The 17,214-nt window shown below is 36.6% G+C and overlaps 2 protein-coding genes across 4 annotated transcripts; one reads left to right on the top strand and one right to left on the bottom strand.

Annotated features, from left to right (window-relative positions):
* Nucleotides 1-3,855: 3,855 nt before the first annotated feature.
* On the top strand, nucleotides 3,856-12,915 carry UBA1 (ubiquitin-activating enzyme 1). Of its 2 annotated transcripts, XM_012223572.4 has the most exons (7): nucleotides 3,857-4,164; nucleotides 4,373-4,746; nucleotides 5,221-5,438; nucleotides 9,497-10,291; nucleotides 10,501-11,366; nucleotides 11,458-11,890; nucleotides 12,032-12,915. In XM_012223572.4, exons 2-7 carry the CDS (start codon nucleotides 4,386-4,388, stop codon nucleotides 12,626-12,628), a joined length of 3,270 nt encoding a protein of 1,089 aa, XP_012078962.1. In that variant the 5' UTR covers nucleotides 3,857-4,164; nucleotides 4,373-4,385; the 3' UTR covers nucleotides 12,629-12,915. The 2 variants fall into 2 exon arrangements, with proteins under 2 accessions (XP_037497881.1, XP_012078962.1); XM_037641953.2 differs by having other exon boundaries at nucleotides 3,856-4,746.
* A 49-nt stretch (nucleotides 12,916-12,964) lies between these two features.
* Nucleotides 12,965-16,970, bottom strand: LOC105639485 (LRR/ubiquitin-like domain protein). Of its 2 annotated transcripts, XM_020681603.3 has the most exons (11): nucleotides 16,605-16,970; nucleotides 16,408-16,502; nucleotides 16,093-16,251; nucleotides 15,668-15,778; nucleotides 15,456-15,556; nucleotides 14,406-14,543; nucleotides 14,133-14,181; nucleotides 13,903-13,968; nucleotides 13,622-13,741; nucleotides 13,460-13,528; nucleotides 12,965-13,241 (listed from the first exon to the last, which is right to left on the bottom strand). In XM_020681603.3, the coding sequence occupies exons 1-11, from the start codon at nucleotides 16,771-16,773 to the stop codon at nucleotides 13,191-13,193; spliced, it is 1,128 nt and encodes a 375-aa protein (XP_020537262.1). In that variant the 5' UTR covers nucleotides 16,774-16,970; the 3' UTR covers nucleotides 12,965-13,190. The 2 variants fall into 2 exon arrangements, with proteins under 2 accessions (XP_020537262.1, XP_012078954.1); XM_012223564.4 differs by having other exon boundaries at nucleotides 13,032-13,528; nucleotides 16,605-16,969.
* Nucleotides 16,971-17,214: the final 244 nt, after the last annotated feature.

Below are 17,214 nucleotides of genomic sequence, written 5' to 3'. Positions count from 1 at the left end.
ATTCGTTTTTATAAACTCATATCTATTTTCTTTTAATATATCTGTTTTTTTCTTTATTTTTTTGCTATTGTTGCTTTGTCTTCATATTTGGAGTTCTTTTATCCGTTTTTCCGTGAGAGTTTAATTCATTCTTTGTGAAGATTTGTTTTTAAATGCATGATATTTTATTTTATTTGATTGGAAATTTAGATCATGTTTTACTGATGTGTATCTTCGATCAATGGAGCCTGATAATGTGATATGTTTCTACATTGATGCTATTAACGCATAGTGGCTTGAATTCATCCGTGTACGTCACGCGCAATAAGTTTTTGGAAAAGCAATCCAAGCATAAAAAATTTGGAGAAGTTATTTTATCGTCCAAATCAATTAAAGAATCAGTTGCTATTATGAAGATTTATATCGGTCAATGTTATCTTCAAGCGAAAAAATTCAATATTGTTTCTTTTAATTTTAGTTTTATTATTTAAAAACATATGGATAATTCTTTTATTATTGAAGGATCAACAAACTTTCTATTAATTATGATAGTAAGTTCTATATCTAGTTTATTTCAATATTTGTAATACTTGATTTTATTATTAATGAATTATATTTCTAAAAAAGTAATAATAATTTAATAGTAAATATGAAAAATTGAATAGTAGCACTATGTTAAATGTGAAGATAAAATAGTTAAATATTAAAAACCATTAACAACAGAAATAATATTTTTTGAACAAAAGGATGAAATAGTTAACGGGTTAAATTTAGGAGTGAATAAGTGATTTTGATAAACAATAGGTATGTACTAGTAATTTTGACCATTCATACAGCTCCGAGTTCGATTCGAATCCGAACTCGAATTCCATTGGAGCGAACATTTTTTTTTTTTTATAACTTTTTTTTGACATTTACACCTTAATTTACCGTACCATAACTTATGGTTCACAGCCATGAAGATGCAAAGGAGGGATGATGCCTCCCCTTCGAGGCATATGCACCTCGAGGAAGGGCATGTGCCCTAAAGATAACAACATCAACCCTGTGCTTCGAAATTAAATAGGGGCATATGTCCTAATTTATGGAAGTAACTGTTGGGAAAATCGCTATTTTTCCGCCCTTCGGACCGGCTTCAAGTAAGAACAAATGAGAAAATAAAATAATGACTGAGAAATTAAAGAGAATAAATAACACGATAATTTAACGTGGAAAACTCTCCAAGTGGAGAAAAACCACGACCGTCGCCAAACGACAACCAAGAAAAATATTCACTATGCGGCAAATTATTAAAACCACAATTACAAAATATTTTTCTACCCGACACCCTCAAAACACCCCAAATATTTTATACTCTAAGGGACTCCAAAAGACTTGCTCTCAATCCCTAATATAAAACACATTCAAGTGTTTTTGATGTGTTTAGAAACCGAAACCTTGGCTTCTTTTTATAGCCAATCCACCACCCTCACACTGCTCTTCTCCCCGATGTGGGATTGAGCAAAACTAAACAAAGGAGGCTAACAATCTCCACCTTGAAAATAAAATTAAAAAAAAAAACACAACATTGTCTGCTACCGACAATCATAATTCTTATCGTCAAGAATTATCATACCCTACCATAAAAGAGTATCGCCACTTGGAACCACTTTACCGACTCTAAGAAATTTCCATCGCCCATGTCGGATCCCGCTAATAGTTTATGGTGCAACCCTCCTGTTGACTTTTCCGAGAGTTCATTAGCCATCGACATATTTTTTCCACCACACACTTTGCATCAACTGTCAACCAATGCCGTGCGCATTTCCGTGGACCAACTACCAATAATTTGTCCTCTTCCATGGCATCTCAACGGGTAGCAATCATGCCATGAGGACACACATCTCTCAATTGCAGAGAGAACACATCATCTCCTTCGCCACAGGAGATCACATTGGTAGCAACAACGTTAGAGCTTCTAGCCGAATCAGCTCCACTGTTCAATAATCCTTCCTCACGTGTCCAGTTTGACCACAACCCCAGCAGACAACCTTCCTCTTTCCGGAGCTTTTATTCTTTTTCCTAGTACCAATAGATAAAACTGAATCCTCATATGATTTATTTTCAATTTCATTCAGTCTTCTCTCCTCAGTAATGAGCTTACTAACCACATCCGCATACACCACTTCCTTACCACCATATTTCAGAACAGGTTTCATGTGCTCATATGTCGAAGGAAGTGACAGGATGAGTCGGAGAGCTTTATCTTCATCTTCGGTTTGCACTCCAAGAGTTTCCAATTCAGAGGATGCCGTTAAAAACACTTAGGTGATCTGACAGCTTTGTACCTTCCGCTATTTTCAACGTATGAAATTGCTCCTTCAAATATAACCTGTTGGATATATTTTTTCCCTGGTACAATTCTTCCAATTTCTCCCACAACTCATTTGTCGTGGACAATCCAAGCACATTAACAAGAACATTTTTTGCTAGACACATGCGAATTTGACTTGCCGCTTTGATATCCAGCTCCTCCCATTCTTCATCGCTAATCTTGGATTTTTCTGAGTCTCTACTGCCACTGTCTTTTCCTGAATTCTTTGTCTTTTCCTGAATTCTTTCCGCTGACTAGTTTACCCTGCAAAACCTTATGCAGTTTAGACTGAATCAACACGTCTTTGACTTGCACTTGCCACAGTACAAAATTCATTCTCCTGTCAAATTTGTCAATCTCACATCTCATAGCCGACATGCTTACTTGTGCTTATAACAGTGAACCCAATAATTAGTGAAGTAAACCGATTCGGCAATACACAGGAAAGACCACAATGATCTCCTAGACAGTATTACCATTCCACGTAAAATCCCAGTTGGGCGAAGGGGTCACAAGCGGTCCCACTTAAAATTCGGCCTTTTAGACAGAAGTTACGTGCACGGTATATTATCAGAACTTTCGTACCTGAATAACTTCAATAATTATCGTCAGGACCTTCACCACCAGTACTCAAGCACACCAAAGCAAAGCTCCACCTGCTTCAAGACTTCCAAAACTCCACCTGCTTTTAAAATAAAATAATTTCTAACAACAATATTTCTGATGTGGAAGATTAGACTAAGCCGCAACCACAGTGCATACTTATAATTTAAATTACAAGAAATTATTTTAACACTAAAAGCTCCGCCTAACAACTAGGCTCTGATACCACTTGTTGGAAAAATCGCTATTTTCACGCCCTTCTAACCGGCTTCAAGCATGCACAAATGAGAAAATAAAATAATGACTGAGAAATTAAAGAGAATAAATAACACGATAATTTAACGTGGAAAACTCTCCAAGTGGAGAAAAACCACGGCCGTTGCCAAACGACAACCAAGAAAAATATTCACTATGCGGCAAATTGTTATAACCACGATTACAAAATATTTTTCTACCTGACACCCTCAAAACACCCCAAATGTTTTATACTCCAAGAGACTCCAAAAAACTTGCTCTCAATCCCTAAAATAAAACACATTCAAGTGTTTTTGGTGTGTTTAGAAATCTAAACCTTGGCTTCTTTTTATAGCCAATCCACCACTCTCACATTGCTCTTCTCCCCGATGTGGGATTGAGCAAAACTAAATTTTATATTATATATTTTTTTTCTTTTGTTTGTTTTCAACAAAGGAGGCTAACAGTAACAAGGTTTAGAGATTAGCTTTCTAATTCTGTTGTTTCTCAAAAATTTTTTTATTTCACTGCTACTCTAAGGTGTTTATATTTTATATTCTTACAACTACGAAAAAAGAAAAAAACAATATGTAGAAAAACGACGACCATGAAGGCACGAAACGACAACGTATAAAATAAAACTATTTCTACAGTTTGACATTGGTTGGATCATCCATCCAGTCAAAATGAACAAATAAATGGTTGGATCATCTTCTTACACCTGCACGCACCAAAAGGAGGAGGAGGAGGAGGAAGAGAAGAAAAGATGGTGATGATCGGTACAGACCTTGCCAAACAGCACCTGTCCCCAGCCCAAAACCCTAGAGGAATTGCAAATCCAAAAATGCCCTTTCCCCATTTCCATTTTCTTATATAAATGAAAACCCAAACTAAAATTACTGAAAATTTCTCTGCAACTGCAAGCAACCTCAAAATTCATTTAGCTTTCTCGCTCTCTCCTGATTCTATTCTTCCCTTAATCACAGTCCTAATTGGTACGCTTCTTCTTTTCTTCTTTGATTAATAATCAATCTTTCTTTTAGCTTACCGTATTTACCTTGGAATCATGTGGAAGCTTAAATTAGTGTTAGGGTTTATAATTTTGGTACCGATCCTTCTGAGTATGATGTTTTCTAGTAGTAGATTTTATGGGGTGGTTTCAATTTTAATAATTTCTCTGGGGTTTTGTGGTTTGTTCGGCAGTTTGCTGCACTTTATGCTTCCAAGAAAGCGACCTGTTGAAGGCATTGTAGAAGAAGAAGAAAACGTAAATAGAGTAGCTGGTTCATCTCTCATTAAGAAGCATAGTGTCGGTTGCGTTTTAGAATCAACGGCAAACATCAATACCGCTAACAGCAGCAGCAACAACAGTAATAATACTAGCGACAACAGCTGCAGCAACAACAACAGCCACGGTAGTAGCAGTCTGATAATGGCACCTGGTGATGCGAATCAGAACGATATTGATGAGGATCTGCATAGCCGGCAGCTTGCTGTGTATGGCCGTGAGACCATGCGGCGGCTTTTTGCCTCTAATGTCCTCGTCTCTGGCATGCAGGGTCTTGGTGTGGAGATTGGTATGGATATGAAAGAATAATTCGTTATTGTTATATTAAATTTTCTTTAATTAATTTTTTCTTAATTTGATATTTGATTGATGGTTATAATACATTGTTTGTGATGATCAATATTTTGTGGGCTGAGAACTGACTAGATTCTAAGATCTGAAGAACTGTGTTTTGAGTTCGTCAGTCTGTGAGCTTCCGCTTTTTTATCTGCCTCCCTGAATTGGTGCCTCGTTTTGTATTTTTTTTTTTTTTTTTTCATTTGCTTATTTGACTTCACGATATTGCTACATTTACACTCAGCAAAATTTGCTATTGTCGAGCAGTCTCTTTTCTGTTTATTTTGGAGTTTTTAGAGTTTTTGTTTTGTTTTGGGTATGCTATTCTATATATTAATGTATTAAGAGAGTACTATTTCCTTTAATTTGACTTGAAATCAAGTCCCTGATTCTCTGTATATTATATTGGTGAATGTTCTTACTGCAGCTAAAAACCTCATTCTTGCTGGGGTCAAGTCTGTAACGTTGCATGATGAAGGGGCAGTGGAGCTGTGGGATTTGTCCAGTAATTTCATTTTTTCTGAGAATGATGTTGGAAAGAACCGGGCATTAGCTTCTGTTCAGAAGTTACAGGAACTCAATAATGCAGTGGTTGTGTCTACCTTAACCACAGAACTGACAAAAGAAAAACTTTCTGATTTCCAGGTATCTCCATCTTTGTCGGATATCTTTTTGGAGTTATTATCCCAAAGGAAGACATTTCCACTATTGTTGGATTTCTCCTTAGTGGTATTATAGTCAAGCATCTTTTTCAGTAAATAAAAACTTTATACTGACCTTAAAGGATAAATGACTTCTTGGATATGACCACTCTTTGCATGTTGGTTATCTTCAAGATTACTGCCAACACATCTATGATTATGCTACTGAATTTCCATGGTTAATTCATTTATTTTTATATGCGAGTTTGGAACAGAGTAGACGTGAATCTTGAGTTCATCTATTAGCAAATAAGCAAATGCATGTAATTAGGTTACTTATTTTGAAGTTTGTGATTTGTAGGCAGATCCACGCTAGTGACTTTATTCTTTGTTTATTTATTTATTTGTTTTTTTGTTTTGCTTCTCTGAATTAGATAATGCTTTACTCAGAATTGGGGTGCTGAGGTTTTGGGGATAAACTGGTCTCTCCCCCTTACTCATTGCATGAGAGTTTTAGGAGGATGGAATGGGAAGTTAATGGAGGTGAAGAAAGGTATGAAAGGAATGTAAATAAGAGTTAATTAATCTTATTTTGTCTAGGAGGTTTAAAAGGAAAATGAGGTTAATGGGTGTAGAACTATGTAAAATCTTTATATTCCACTCTTAACCCGCTGATTTGGGGGTTCAGAAAATTGGCATTTGGAGAGATATGGATGTGTATATTTAACCCCCATTAACTCCCATTTACATTAAACAATAAAAAAAAATTGCTAGTAAGGTTAAGAGGTTAACCTTCATTTATACTCCATCCTTTAACCTCATTAAATAATGCGATGCCTGGGTCTCTTCTTCCTGCCCGTGAGAGGCTGCCCAGCTTTCTTTGGCAGAGCCACTAGGCCAAATGCCCAATATGCCTTGCGTTTTAGGCACGCCTTAAACTATGGCATTTGTACTATGTCAGATTTATGATGGCCTTTTAGCTTTTAATCTCTGTAATAGGTATTACTTGATATACTTGCAGTATGTCAAGAGGATATGTAATGTTTACGATTTTGTTTATTGGTCTTTTTGTATGTTCTCTTTGGAAATTGATAAATCGCTGTGCTTTTTAGATATAATTTTTGCTTGGAAACTTCCACGCGTTGATTCCTTCAGAGATAATAAGGTATTTTCTGTGAGATGCATCATAAGCATGCCCATGTACATAAACTGGCCTCTCTCCGGTATCCTGCTATTTTGAAAGGTTTGGATGGAAGATATCTTATTGGCAATTAGTTAGTGGATATAGAAGATAGGTATAATTCTTACAGTAGATGTTGAGAAAGCCTGTGCCATTTTAACTGTCAGTTCTTTTATTTTTCCTTCGTGTTAAGTGTTGTGTGATTTGAAAGATAGGCTTTGGGATTAAGGAAACAGTTTGAGTAAGGAGGCAAATAGTTATTACTTAGTTCTCCATCCTTTTAAGTGAACTTCATGCCAGTTTTAATGTGATTCAAAGACATATTGGGCATAGAGAGAATCTTATCCCTCTTTTCTATTTCAATATAGTGGTTCTTAGTTAGCTATTGGATAGATCCAATTTTGTTTGTTGGATGAGTTCAGGGGGAATATATAATTTCATTGCATCTGAGAGTGGAAAAACCTGTATACGATCAATGAGAGATGGTTGCACACTCTATACTTCTTGATTAAATAATTTTTCATTTGGTCAATGCGTATTTTGTTACCATTTGAGGGGGGAGGGGTGGGAGTTGGGGAGAAAGAGCAGGTGATATTCCATCAACAAAAGTTGCAGTCTCTCTTTAATTATTTCTATGGCTTTTGTCTTTTATCTGGAAAAATATTGCTAAACTTCACATGATATGTTTTTTCTTTCTTTTTTTAATGGTAAGATCTTAATAAAATACAGTTTCTGCAAGGGTTTGAAGAATTGGGATAGTATTATACGAATATAGATGCTACTTCCAGAAAATATATTAGTTTTTGTTCGTTAGTTCCAAAATTTGTTATGGCCTTCATTTAGTGGTTCGTCCTTGTGGATAATAGTCTATGACTTAAGTAATTGTATTGTATAGGTGGCAAATATCTTTGGTAACAAGGACAACTTACTTTTACAAGCAAGAAGACTTGGCTAATTTTTTCCATGCTATGATCTATATCTAGGTATCAGCTAAAGTGAATATAATTATAGTGATACAAGGATGCTTACTGTCTGAATTTGTAACGAAAAGTCCATTCATTTTTCTAGAATGGTAAGGGCCCAAATGGAAGTATTGGTTAGGCAGAGGCTCAATTCAAATTTTGCAACACAATCGAAATAAATTCAGTAATTTTGCAACACAATCGAAATAAATTCAGTCTAGAAGTGCAAATCTCGAAGAGAAATAATGGGCCGTGATTAGGCTTGAAGGACTTGTGGGGAAGGGAAGCCAGAAGAATGTAGATGAATAGCCAAGCGAATGAAGGAGACAAATGAGAAGAAGAAAAAATGGATTATACAAGGAAAAAAAAATGAAAAGGAAAAAGTGGAGCAGAAGACGCGGAAAGCAGAGATTGTTGAGGAAGAGCTGTAAACTAATTTGCCGGGGATGTTGATTATGAATAAAACATGCAAACTAAGGCTCATTCTCATCCTTTTGCACTGGCAATTGTGATTTTAAACCAATCTCATCATCTCTGGCCATATTTACAAGCAAAAAAAAAAAAAAAAAAAGTGAATAGACATAATGTGGAAGTAGGATGGAAAATTTCAATTTTATTGTCTGGCTTTGAACTGCTATGTTCAGGTTTGATTTGTTGCGTCCTACGTATCTTTCATATTTTAGTGCCTATTGTGTTGTATGGACACAGCTATGACTGAGCAAGGGTTGTGATGTGGGGTGGGATTTCAGAACTCATTTGGAGTTGTCTGCATAGTGACTTATATTTCTTGGTTTGGCATTGACAAAGTAAGCATTTAGGCTTGTGGGCTGTATGATTAATATTCCTTGGTTTATAGGCTGTTTGGTATTTGATTGGACTTAAGGCTGAAGGCTAACAGTGGTCTAAGATAATTGTTTGGCCAGACTGCTGCTTGAGAAGAACCATAAAGTTAGGATTTTTATAAAGGGGTTGTTAGAAGTAATCATGCATGGGAGTGAAATGGATAACTATTATGCCCTGAATTAATAATTATACTTTATTTTACATGATTAGAGGTCCTGAATCAGAAACCATCAAGACTGACTTGTGAACTTGCATAGCTATGTGTAAGGCATGAAGGTTCAGTAACTTGCCTGAAAATGATGTGCAGTGTCTTATAGCTCATTCTAGTGAGCTGCAAAGCTATAGACCCTCAGGACTAGGAGTACAAAATTGCAACCAAAGAAGCTATGACCCCACAGCAAAAAAATGTGAAAAATGAATAAAATAGGATCAAAAGAAGATTGAATAGGTAGGCCACAGTAAAGTGATGGTACAGCGTAGAAGCTGCTTACATCATGTTATGTGGCCTCACATGACTAGAAATTTTCTTTTTTCATTTATTTCGACGACCTTGCATATACAAAGATGCTGAATGTCAACATAGAGTTGCAAACTATAGGAGTTACTTGTATGTCAAATGCATAGAGAATAATTTTGGTTATCTGAATCAGCAGTATTGTTGGGATAATTTATCATTTATGTGTACTTAATTTTGTATTCACGCCCCTATTTTGGCATCACTTCTCTGAGATGAGGATATAGAATGCATATCCATGATACTTTGACAATTCAATTTATTGGAAAAATTATTAAAAGTGAAAATCTGAAAACATGGGAAAATTGATTTTATTTGAAAACAGTATATAAATTGCAGTTACTATGAAATTATACAATTAACTTTGTCTGTAGATGAAGAACCTCTTTTCAAGAGGGCAAATCATTAATGGACATGTAACCCTTTCTTTTAAAGGAACTATTTTCTCATTATTTTTTAAAGTGTTTCTCTTTTCTAGATGATATTTCTGTCTCTTGTATTCGTGTTATGCATGCATTTTGCTCATTTTGTTTTACATGCACCTGTGTGGTGTGGTTGTGCAGGCTGTGGTTTTTACTGATATCAATCTTGAGAAAGCCATTGAATTTGATGACTACTGCCATGGTCATCAGCCTCCTATCTCTTTTATTAAGGCTGAAGTTAGAGGTCTTTTTGGTTCTGTTTTTTGTGACTTTGGGCCTGAATTCACAGTTTTTGATGTTGATGGGGAAGAACCACACACCGGTATAATTGCATCCATCAGCAATGATAACCCTGCCCTAGTATCATGTGTGGATGATGAGAGGCTTGAGTTTCAGGATGGGGATCTTGTTGTGTTCTCTGAAGTTCATGGAATGACAGAACTAAATGATGGAAAGCCAAGGAAGATTAAAAGTGCCAGGCCATATTCTTTCACTCTCGATGAGGACACCACAAACTTTGGTACTTATGAGAAAGGTGGTATTGTTACACAGGTGAAACCACCCAAGAAGTTGAACTTTAAGCCATTGCGGGAAGCATTAAAGGATCCGGGTGATTTTCTTTTGAGTGATTTTTCCAAGTTTGATCGCCCACCTCTCTTACACCTAGCATTTCAAGCACTGGATAAGTTTGTCTCCGATTTAGGTCGTTTCCCTGTTGCTGGTTCAGAAGAGGATGCTCAGAAGCTTATAGCGTTGGCCACTAACATCAATGAAAGATTGGGAGGTGGTAGAGCGGAAGACATCAACCCAAAACTTTTGCGACACTTTGCCTTTGGTGCAAGGGCTATACTGAATCCCATGGCTGCTATGTTTGGTGGTATTGTGGGACAAGAGGTTGTCAAAGCATGCTCTGGAAAGTTTCATCCCCTTTTTCAGGTTATCTTTTCCCCCTCCCTTACACCACCCGTTCCTCTAGTGTTTCTTTTCCTCTCAACCCCCTCCCCCATTCCCTTTTCTTCCTCCCTCCTCCTTTTAGACTGGTGGTTGTTGGCATGTGATATTATTTAGTTATTTTAAGCATCCTTTGTTCCAACTCAATTTAATTGCTTATTTTGGTACTAATCTTTCTCTCTCTTCTGTCACAGTTTTTCTATTTTGACTCAGTGGAGTCACTTCCTACAGAAAATTTGGATACCAGTTCCTTTCAACCATTAAATAGCCGTTATGATGCACAAATTTCAGTTTTTGGATCTAAGCTCCAGAAGAAACTCGAGGATGCCACTGTGTTCATAGTTGGATCTGGTGCGTTGGGCTGTGAATTCTTGAAAAATATAGCATTAATGGGTGTTTCATGCGGTAAAGGAAAGCTGACAATAACAGATGATGATGTAATAGAAAAGAGTAATCTCAGTAGGCAGTTTCTTTTCCGTGATTGGAACATCGGGCAGGCCAAATCCACAGTCGCTGCATCTGCAGCTGCATTAATAAACCCTCATCTCAACATTGAAGCATTGCAAAATCGTGTTGGCCCTGAAACTGAGAATGTCTTTGATGATGTTTTCTGGGAGAATTTATCTGTTGTTATAAATGCTCTAGACAATGTCAATGCACGATTGTATGTCGATCAGAGATGCTTGTACTTCCAGAAGCCACTTCTTGAGTCTGGAACACTGGGTGCCAAATGCAACACCCAGATGGTTATTCCTCACCTGACTGAAAACTATGGTGCATCTAGAGACCCGCCAGAAAAGCAAGCACCAATGTGCACAGTCCATTCATTCCCACACAATATTGACCACTGCCTAACCTGGGCTCGGTCAGAGTTTGAGGGCTTGCTTGAGAAAACTCCAGCAGAAGTGAATGCCTACCTATCCAACCCAGTCGAATATACTACTGGCATGATCAATGCTGCTGATGCTCAGGCAAGGGATACCTTGGTGCATGTTCTTGAGTGCCTTGACAAGGAAAAATGTGAGACGTTCCAGGATTGCATTACATGGGCTAGATTGAAGTATCCTCCTTCTTATATCTCAGTTAACTCAATGATCATTAAGCATGTTCTTTTTGTACAAATTTTGACGTTATGCTACTTCTGTAATCAGGTTTGAAGATTATTTTGCTAATCGCGTGAAGCAGTTAATTTTTACATTTCCTGAAGATGCCTCAACTAGTACTGGGGCTCCATTCTGGTCAGCCCCAAAGCGGTTTCCTCGTCCACTTGAGTTCTCAGCTTCTGATCCTGGTCACCTCCATTTCATTATGGCAGCATCCATACTGCGAGCAGAGACTTTTGGCATCCCAATTCCTGACTGGGTCAAGAATCCTAAGATGTTGGCGGATGCTGTAGAGAAGGTGATAGTACCGGAATTTCAGCCAAAGAAAGATGTGAAAATTGAGACAGATGAGAAGGCTACTAGTCTCTCTAATTCATCTCCAGATGATGCAGTAATTATCAATGAACTAATCACAAAACTAGAGCAGTGTAGGAGACGTCTGCCACCAGGATTCAGGATGAAACCGATTCAATTTGAGAAGGTTCTCTTTCGTAAACTTTTAATTATGCAGTAGTACCCAGAAAATAATTGGTGGACCAGACTAGTTGGCATTAAATCTGTTCTGTTATTCATGTCTTTAAACAACAAATTTTTGTTTAGTTAACTCCTGTTCAATTTGCAGGATGATGATACGAACTTCCATATGGATCTGATAGCTGGGCTTGCCAACATGAGAGCAAGAAACTACAGCATCCCTGAGGTTGACAAGCTGAAAGCAAAATTTATTGCAGGAAGGATAATCCCAGCTATTGCAACCTCCACGGCCATGGCAACTGGTCTTGTGTGTTTAGAGCTGTACAAGGTTCTCGATGGGGGGCACAAAGTGGAAGACTACCGCAATACATTTGCCAATCTAGCACTACCTTTATTCTCAATGGCTGAGCCAGTCCCACCTAAGGTTATCAAGCATCGGGACATGAGCTGGACTGTTTGGGACAGGTGGATCATTAAAGACAATCCTACTTTGAGGGAACTTCTTCAATGGCTCAAGGACAAGGGGCTGAATGCATACAGCATCTCAAGTGGAAGTTGCCTGCTCTACAACAGCATGTTCCCTAAGCACCGAGACAGAATGGACAGGAAAATGGTGGATTTGGTTAGGGAAGTGGCAAAAGTAGAATTGCCTCCGAACCGCCGGCATGTCGATGTAGTTGTCGCATGTGAAGACGATGAGGACAATGATATCGACATTCCTCCAATATCCATATACTTCCGATGAAGTTCTGTGTCACATTTGCCTGAGCATGATCCTAAGATTTTAGGATTAGATTAGACAATTGTTTTTTTGTATCATAATCAAGGGAGTATGCTAGACTATTTATCACTATATTAGATTTCATATCAATTGATAAATAGACATCTAGCGCATGATGTACACCATTTGTCATTTTGGTTGCTGTAATTTTGCTGTGTTTAGAAACAAGCATCAGGCGTTGCCAGTATCCAAAGATTCTGACTAAAATGCTGTATCGAAGTTTGAATAAATAGAAGCTTTTAAGTTCATTATCTTCGATTATATATATCAAAATAAGAAGCTCTTGAAATATTAGCTAAATGTATAAATTCATCTTTATATCTTACACAAAATATTGGGCCATTTTGAACTTCTAGAGCATCGAACGTTAATTAAATCATACAGAAGTTATTATTTTTGAGGCACTAGTAAGGTTTTTTTTACATACATAAAGTACAAGAGTACACAAGATAAATGCGGAAGCTCCTCAATATAGGCCTGTCCTGTATTTGGCTTTTGTTTCACAAATATGGAAAAAGGGTGCATCTTAAAATGTACTGAACTTTTTCTTCGGTGTTTCACAACATAACAAACAACCCTGCATCAATTCAACTATATCAACAAACTTTATCAAGTGCTTCATCAATTCCAGGCTAGTATTCCACCTCTAGACATCCAAACCATTTTAAGAAAGAAAAAATCCCTTTTATTGTCTGAGCGACATTAATATGATATCTGAATACATTTTGCTATTCACAATGCAGTCAAACACAATCAATTTTTATCAGCACACTCATCAAATTCAGCAGAGCCTACCACTCTGAAATCCAGTTGCTTCTGATGCTTTAAGCGACGGCGTTCATCAAAATCATTCCATCCATCAAACTGAGAAGTTAAGGTTGTTATTATGTCATAAGAATGACACGAGGAAAGAGGAAGAGGAAAGAGCAAAAGAGCATAGACAGGTAGAGGTTGAACCTGACGAAGAATATCCATTGTGATTTCTGTGTTATGAATATCCAGTGTTGAGAGTTGCAGGCACATCTTAAACAATGTAGAAGGGAGAGACTTTAACCCATTGTTACCTAAGTGCAAAGCCTGCATGAGAATAAGAACATAGCAGCAAATATAGTGTTAGAAAAGTAAAAAAGTTTTCCCCTTGATCTCTATCGTCATCAATTGGGGTGCCATAATGAACTCGGTTCAAGTGTAGTAAATATAGAAATGATGACGAAATTAATAGAAACAAGAATAAAGACCTTCAAGCTGTGCAAATTACCAAATGACTCTGGCAACCCTGTCAGGAGGTTTGATGAAAGATCAACCTATGCCACATAAAAGCTTGGTCAAGGACATTACTAAACTAAATTGCATTGAAAAAGGGAAATTTGAGAAAATGAGAAAGAGTAAAACAAGTTTGCATACAATATCTGAATCATTCATTTATACCAGAGAAAATTTCAAATTAGAGTAGAAAAAAAAAACTCACCTCAAGAAGAGAATTACAATCCCCTATAGATGATGGAAGGGTGCATAATCTGAATCAGAGCAATTTGTACGTCAGACTGCTAAAAGAAGACACCAGAGAAGAGAACCAAACAGAATAGAAACGACAACACTGACACTTGTTTGCCAAGTGATATTCTTGGAAATATTCATGATGCAACCATTTTATGTATCAAAATTGCCTTTTTAAATAATCTTTTATTTTATAGTAATTCTAAAGTTCAACATTCATCCATATGCTTTATCTGCATGATACCTGTTATTGTTGGCTTTTAAAACCTCTAGCTGTGTGAGGAATCCAATTTCTACTGGGAGGCAATTCAACTTATTGTTTGAAACATGAAGCTGCTTCAAGGATCTCAAAGCGCCCAATTCAGATGGCAATGTTGTTAAACTGCATTTATTTACCATATAATTTAGCACAGTTAACATGAGGAGAAAGAACCCAAGGGGGAAATAACCTATCTTCTAACAGCATGAAGCAGCCAATTTGAGTAGTACCTAAAATCCCTGCCACATGATGCCTTGAGCAGAAATAAAATAAATGAGGCAAGGCGTTTTGAGATCACACGTAGGAAGCATATACATAAAACAAAAGAAAATAATATACACTTCACTAATGAATTATGTAGCTGGAAGTTCTTATAACAAAAATTAAATGTAAATTTGGGCACTTCTCAGTTTAAGTTCTACTATAGCCTTCTGTTCCCTCACATTATAATTCTGCTTCAAGCAATTCACAGTTATATTATTTTATATGTTAGGTTCTGTTCCTGATATTCCTCTTCACAACGGCTAACAAATGATATAATTTCATTCAAAGAAGAAAAATAAAATAAATCTAAACTTTTATGAATCCCACAACAATTTGCGTTAAATTACTCGACTAAGTTCCCCATAACACGTCAAAGATACATCATAGTGTAGACCTGAAACTATAAAGAGCTCTATCACTCACTTGTCTTCATCTCTTTTTTTATTTATTAAGCACTTACTGTGCATCCACTGATCCATGAAAAAACTCTTTGAAGAACTTTTCTCCACTGCTGGCAATATAAACTTGAGAATTTATTAAACATTCTGGCTTGCTGTCCTATGACAAGAACTAGTTAATTGCAGGAAGCTTTTCCTAACACAATTCAAACATGATAGTAGCATACACAACCTTCCATGATGTGATATGGGCCACAACTTGAAACCACATAAGTACTTGCAATGCAAAAGATAAAGGTTATTTATGCTTTAATGTCAAAGCGAGCAAGACATGGGAACAACAATAGTATCACAAATGACAGAAGCTGCTTACTGGTTTTGGCTCAAAGACAGAACTGCTAGATTCTCCAGAAATTTTAGTCCTTCCCAATGAATACATTCATCTGACATTCCATTTCCACTCAGGAGCAGTTTCTGCAAAAATCTAGGAAAACAAATGAATACACATAGAAAAGATACTTTACTACAAAGTAGCTCAAGGACAAAAGAATCGCCTAAAATTAAGTTAGAAGAGTTCAATTTTACCTGCATGGAACTCAAGGAGCCAATTTTTGTTGGTATATCTTTAATGAAATTTTTGCTAATATCAAGAACCCTTGTAGAAGGTCCACAAACCCACACTTCATCAGGTATCGCCTAGCAAGTTTCAATCAACAAGAAAAATTAAAATACATTATCAAAATAAAAACAATTAATTCCTTCACTGGATGTGAGTGGAAGAGTCAAGAGTGAAGGATTGAAAAGTTCACCTTTTAGCTACTCCAAAACAAAAATTAAAGGAGGGCCTATATGAACTCATCCTTTTAAAGGAAATGAAATAATGTAAAAGAGAAAATTGAACTATGCTAGAATGAATAAAGAAGAAAATGAATAGCATAATAACAATAAGAACATCAAGAAAGCTAAACATGTGTGCTTAACATGTAATAGAGAAAGATGGGGTTTTGTACCTTCAAATTACATTCAGCCAATGCAATAACTCCAGTAACCTTCCATCTTTCCAAACGGTTCTTATCAACAGAAACTTGAGCATTTTGATTCCCCATTTTATTAGTACCATTAGCCCTTAAAATAGGACGAGTCATAGCATCTTTTAGAATGGGACCGTCCTGTTCAAATAAACCACACATTTTAAGCAAATTTCTTACATTTCAAGCAAATTTCTTACATTTCAAACCAACACAAAGATCTTAAAGAAAAACACCAATCTTTCTAATCCAAGAGATCAAAGAAAAGCAAGAAAAGGAAGAAATAAAAAAGAATACCCCTTGGTGCAACCCCTGGGAAGCCATGAGCATGATTTTAGACCCATTGGTGATCTCCGATTGTCTCAAAGTCATTGCGTCGACCAACAGCTTTCCTGCAAATTACAAAAGAAAACGACATGCCGTTAGAGGCTTTGAAATAGGGCAAAAAGAGGGGTTTATTTCTCGAAAGAGAAAGAGAAAGAGAGAAAGAAAACCTTTAAAGATGAGCTTTTGGCCGCGAGGAAGAACATTGGTGAGAGGTTGAAGAAGGGATTTGAGGTCTTTGACGGTTGAGTCCAAAGAAACAGAGATTGAAATGGATCTTCCACTGAACTTAACAGTCACGTTGATTGAATTGGAATTAGGAACTGAAGCCTCCTCCATTTTTTTCTTCCTGTGGAGGAATTATGAAAAGAACAGATTCTGCGACTTTGCGACTCTTCTTCCGTTTATATGATGTTTACGACTGTTCGACTCGTACAGTACTTAAGCCGGTTCTCGGGCGGGGCAAGACAGATGGTTTGAACTTCCCAAGAAAATATCAAATTCAGATCCGGAACCGACCCCACCATATGCTGAGCGGCCTCACACTATCAATGGGTTTGGATCGAGTTGTGCAGCGGTTATATATCGGGTTTTGGCGACTCAGTAGAAAAGATTTCAAATTGGATTGATCAATCATAATTTTGATTGTTTACTTTTGAAAAATTAATTAAAATTTTAAGAAAATAATTTTTTACATTTTTATTAATTTAAAATAGTTTGTAAATCAATTATATTAAATATTTAAATTACTTTCAGTCAGTCAGGATTATAAACATTGAG

The sequence above is a fragment of the Jatropha curcas genome, chromosome 9, assembly GCF_041381405.1.
Source record: "Jatropha curcas cultivar XTBG-Jc1 chromosome 9, XTBG_Jcur_1.0, whole genome shotgun sequence".
Taxonomy (NCBI): domain Eukaryota; kingdom Viridiplantae; phylum Streptophyta; class Magnoliopsida; order Malpighiales; family Euphorbiaceae; genus Jatropha; species Jatropha curcas.
The sequence above is the reverse complement of the archived record's forward strand: the minus strand, read 5'-3'. Positions and strand labels throughout refer to the sequence as shown.

Bases quoted from the DNA above. Each gene is read 5' to 3' on its own strand.
- UBA1 (XM_037641953.2), top strand. From the start codon at position 4,236: ATGTGGAAGCTTAAATTAGTGTTAGGGTTTATAATTTTGGTACCGATC. The intron at 10,292-10,500 runs GTTATCTTTTCC...CTTCTGTCACAG, and splicing joins AGTTTCATCCCCTTTTTCAG to TTTTTCTATTTTGACTCAGT. The intron at 11,891-12,031 runs GTTCTCTTTCGT...TTCAATTTGCAG, and splicing joins AACCGATTCAATTTGAGAAG to GATGATGATACGAACTTCCA.
- LOC105639485 (XM_020681603.3), bottom strand. From the start codon at position 16,773: ATGGAGGAGGCTTCAGTTCCTAATTCCAATTCAATCAACGTGACTGTT. The intron at 16,503-16,604 runs GTTTTCTTTCTC...TGTAATTTGCAG, and splicing joins CCAAAAGCTCATCTTTAAAG to GAAAGCTGTTGGTCGACGCA. The intron at 13,242-13,459 runs GTAGGCTCTGCT...GAATTGATGCAG, and splicing joins AGCAACTGGATTTCAGAGTG to GGTTGTTTGTTATGTTGTGA.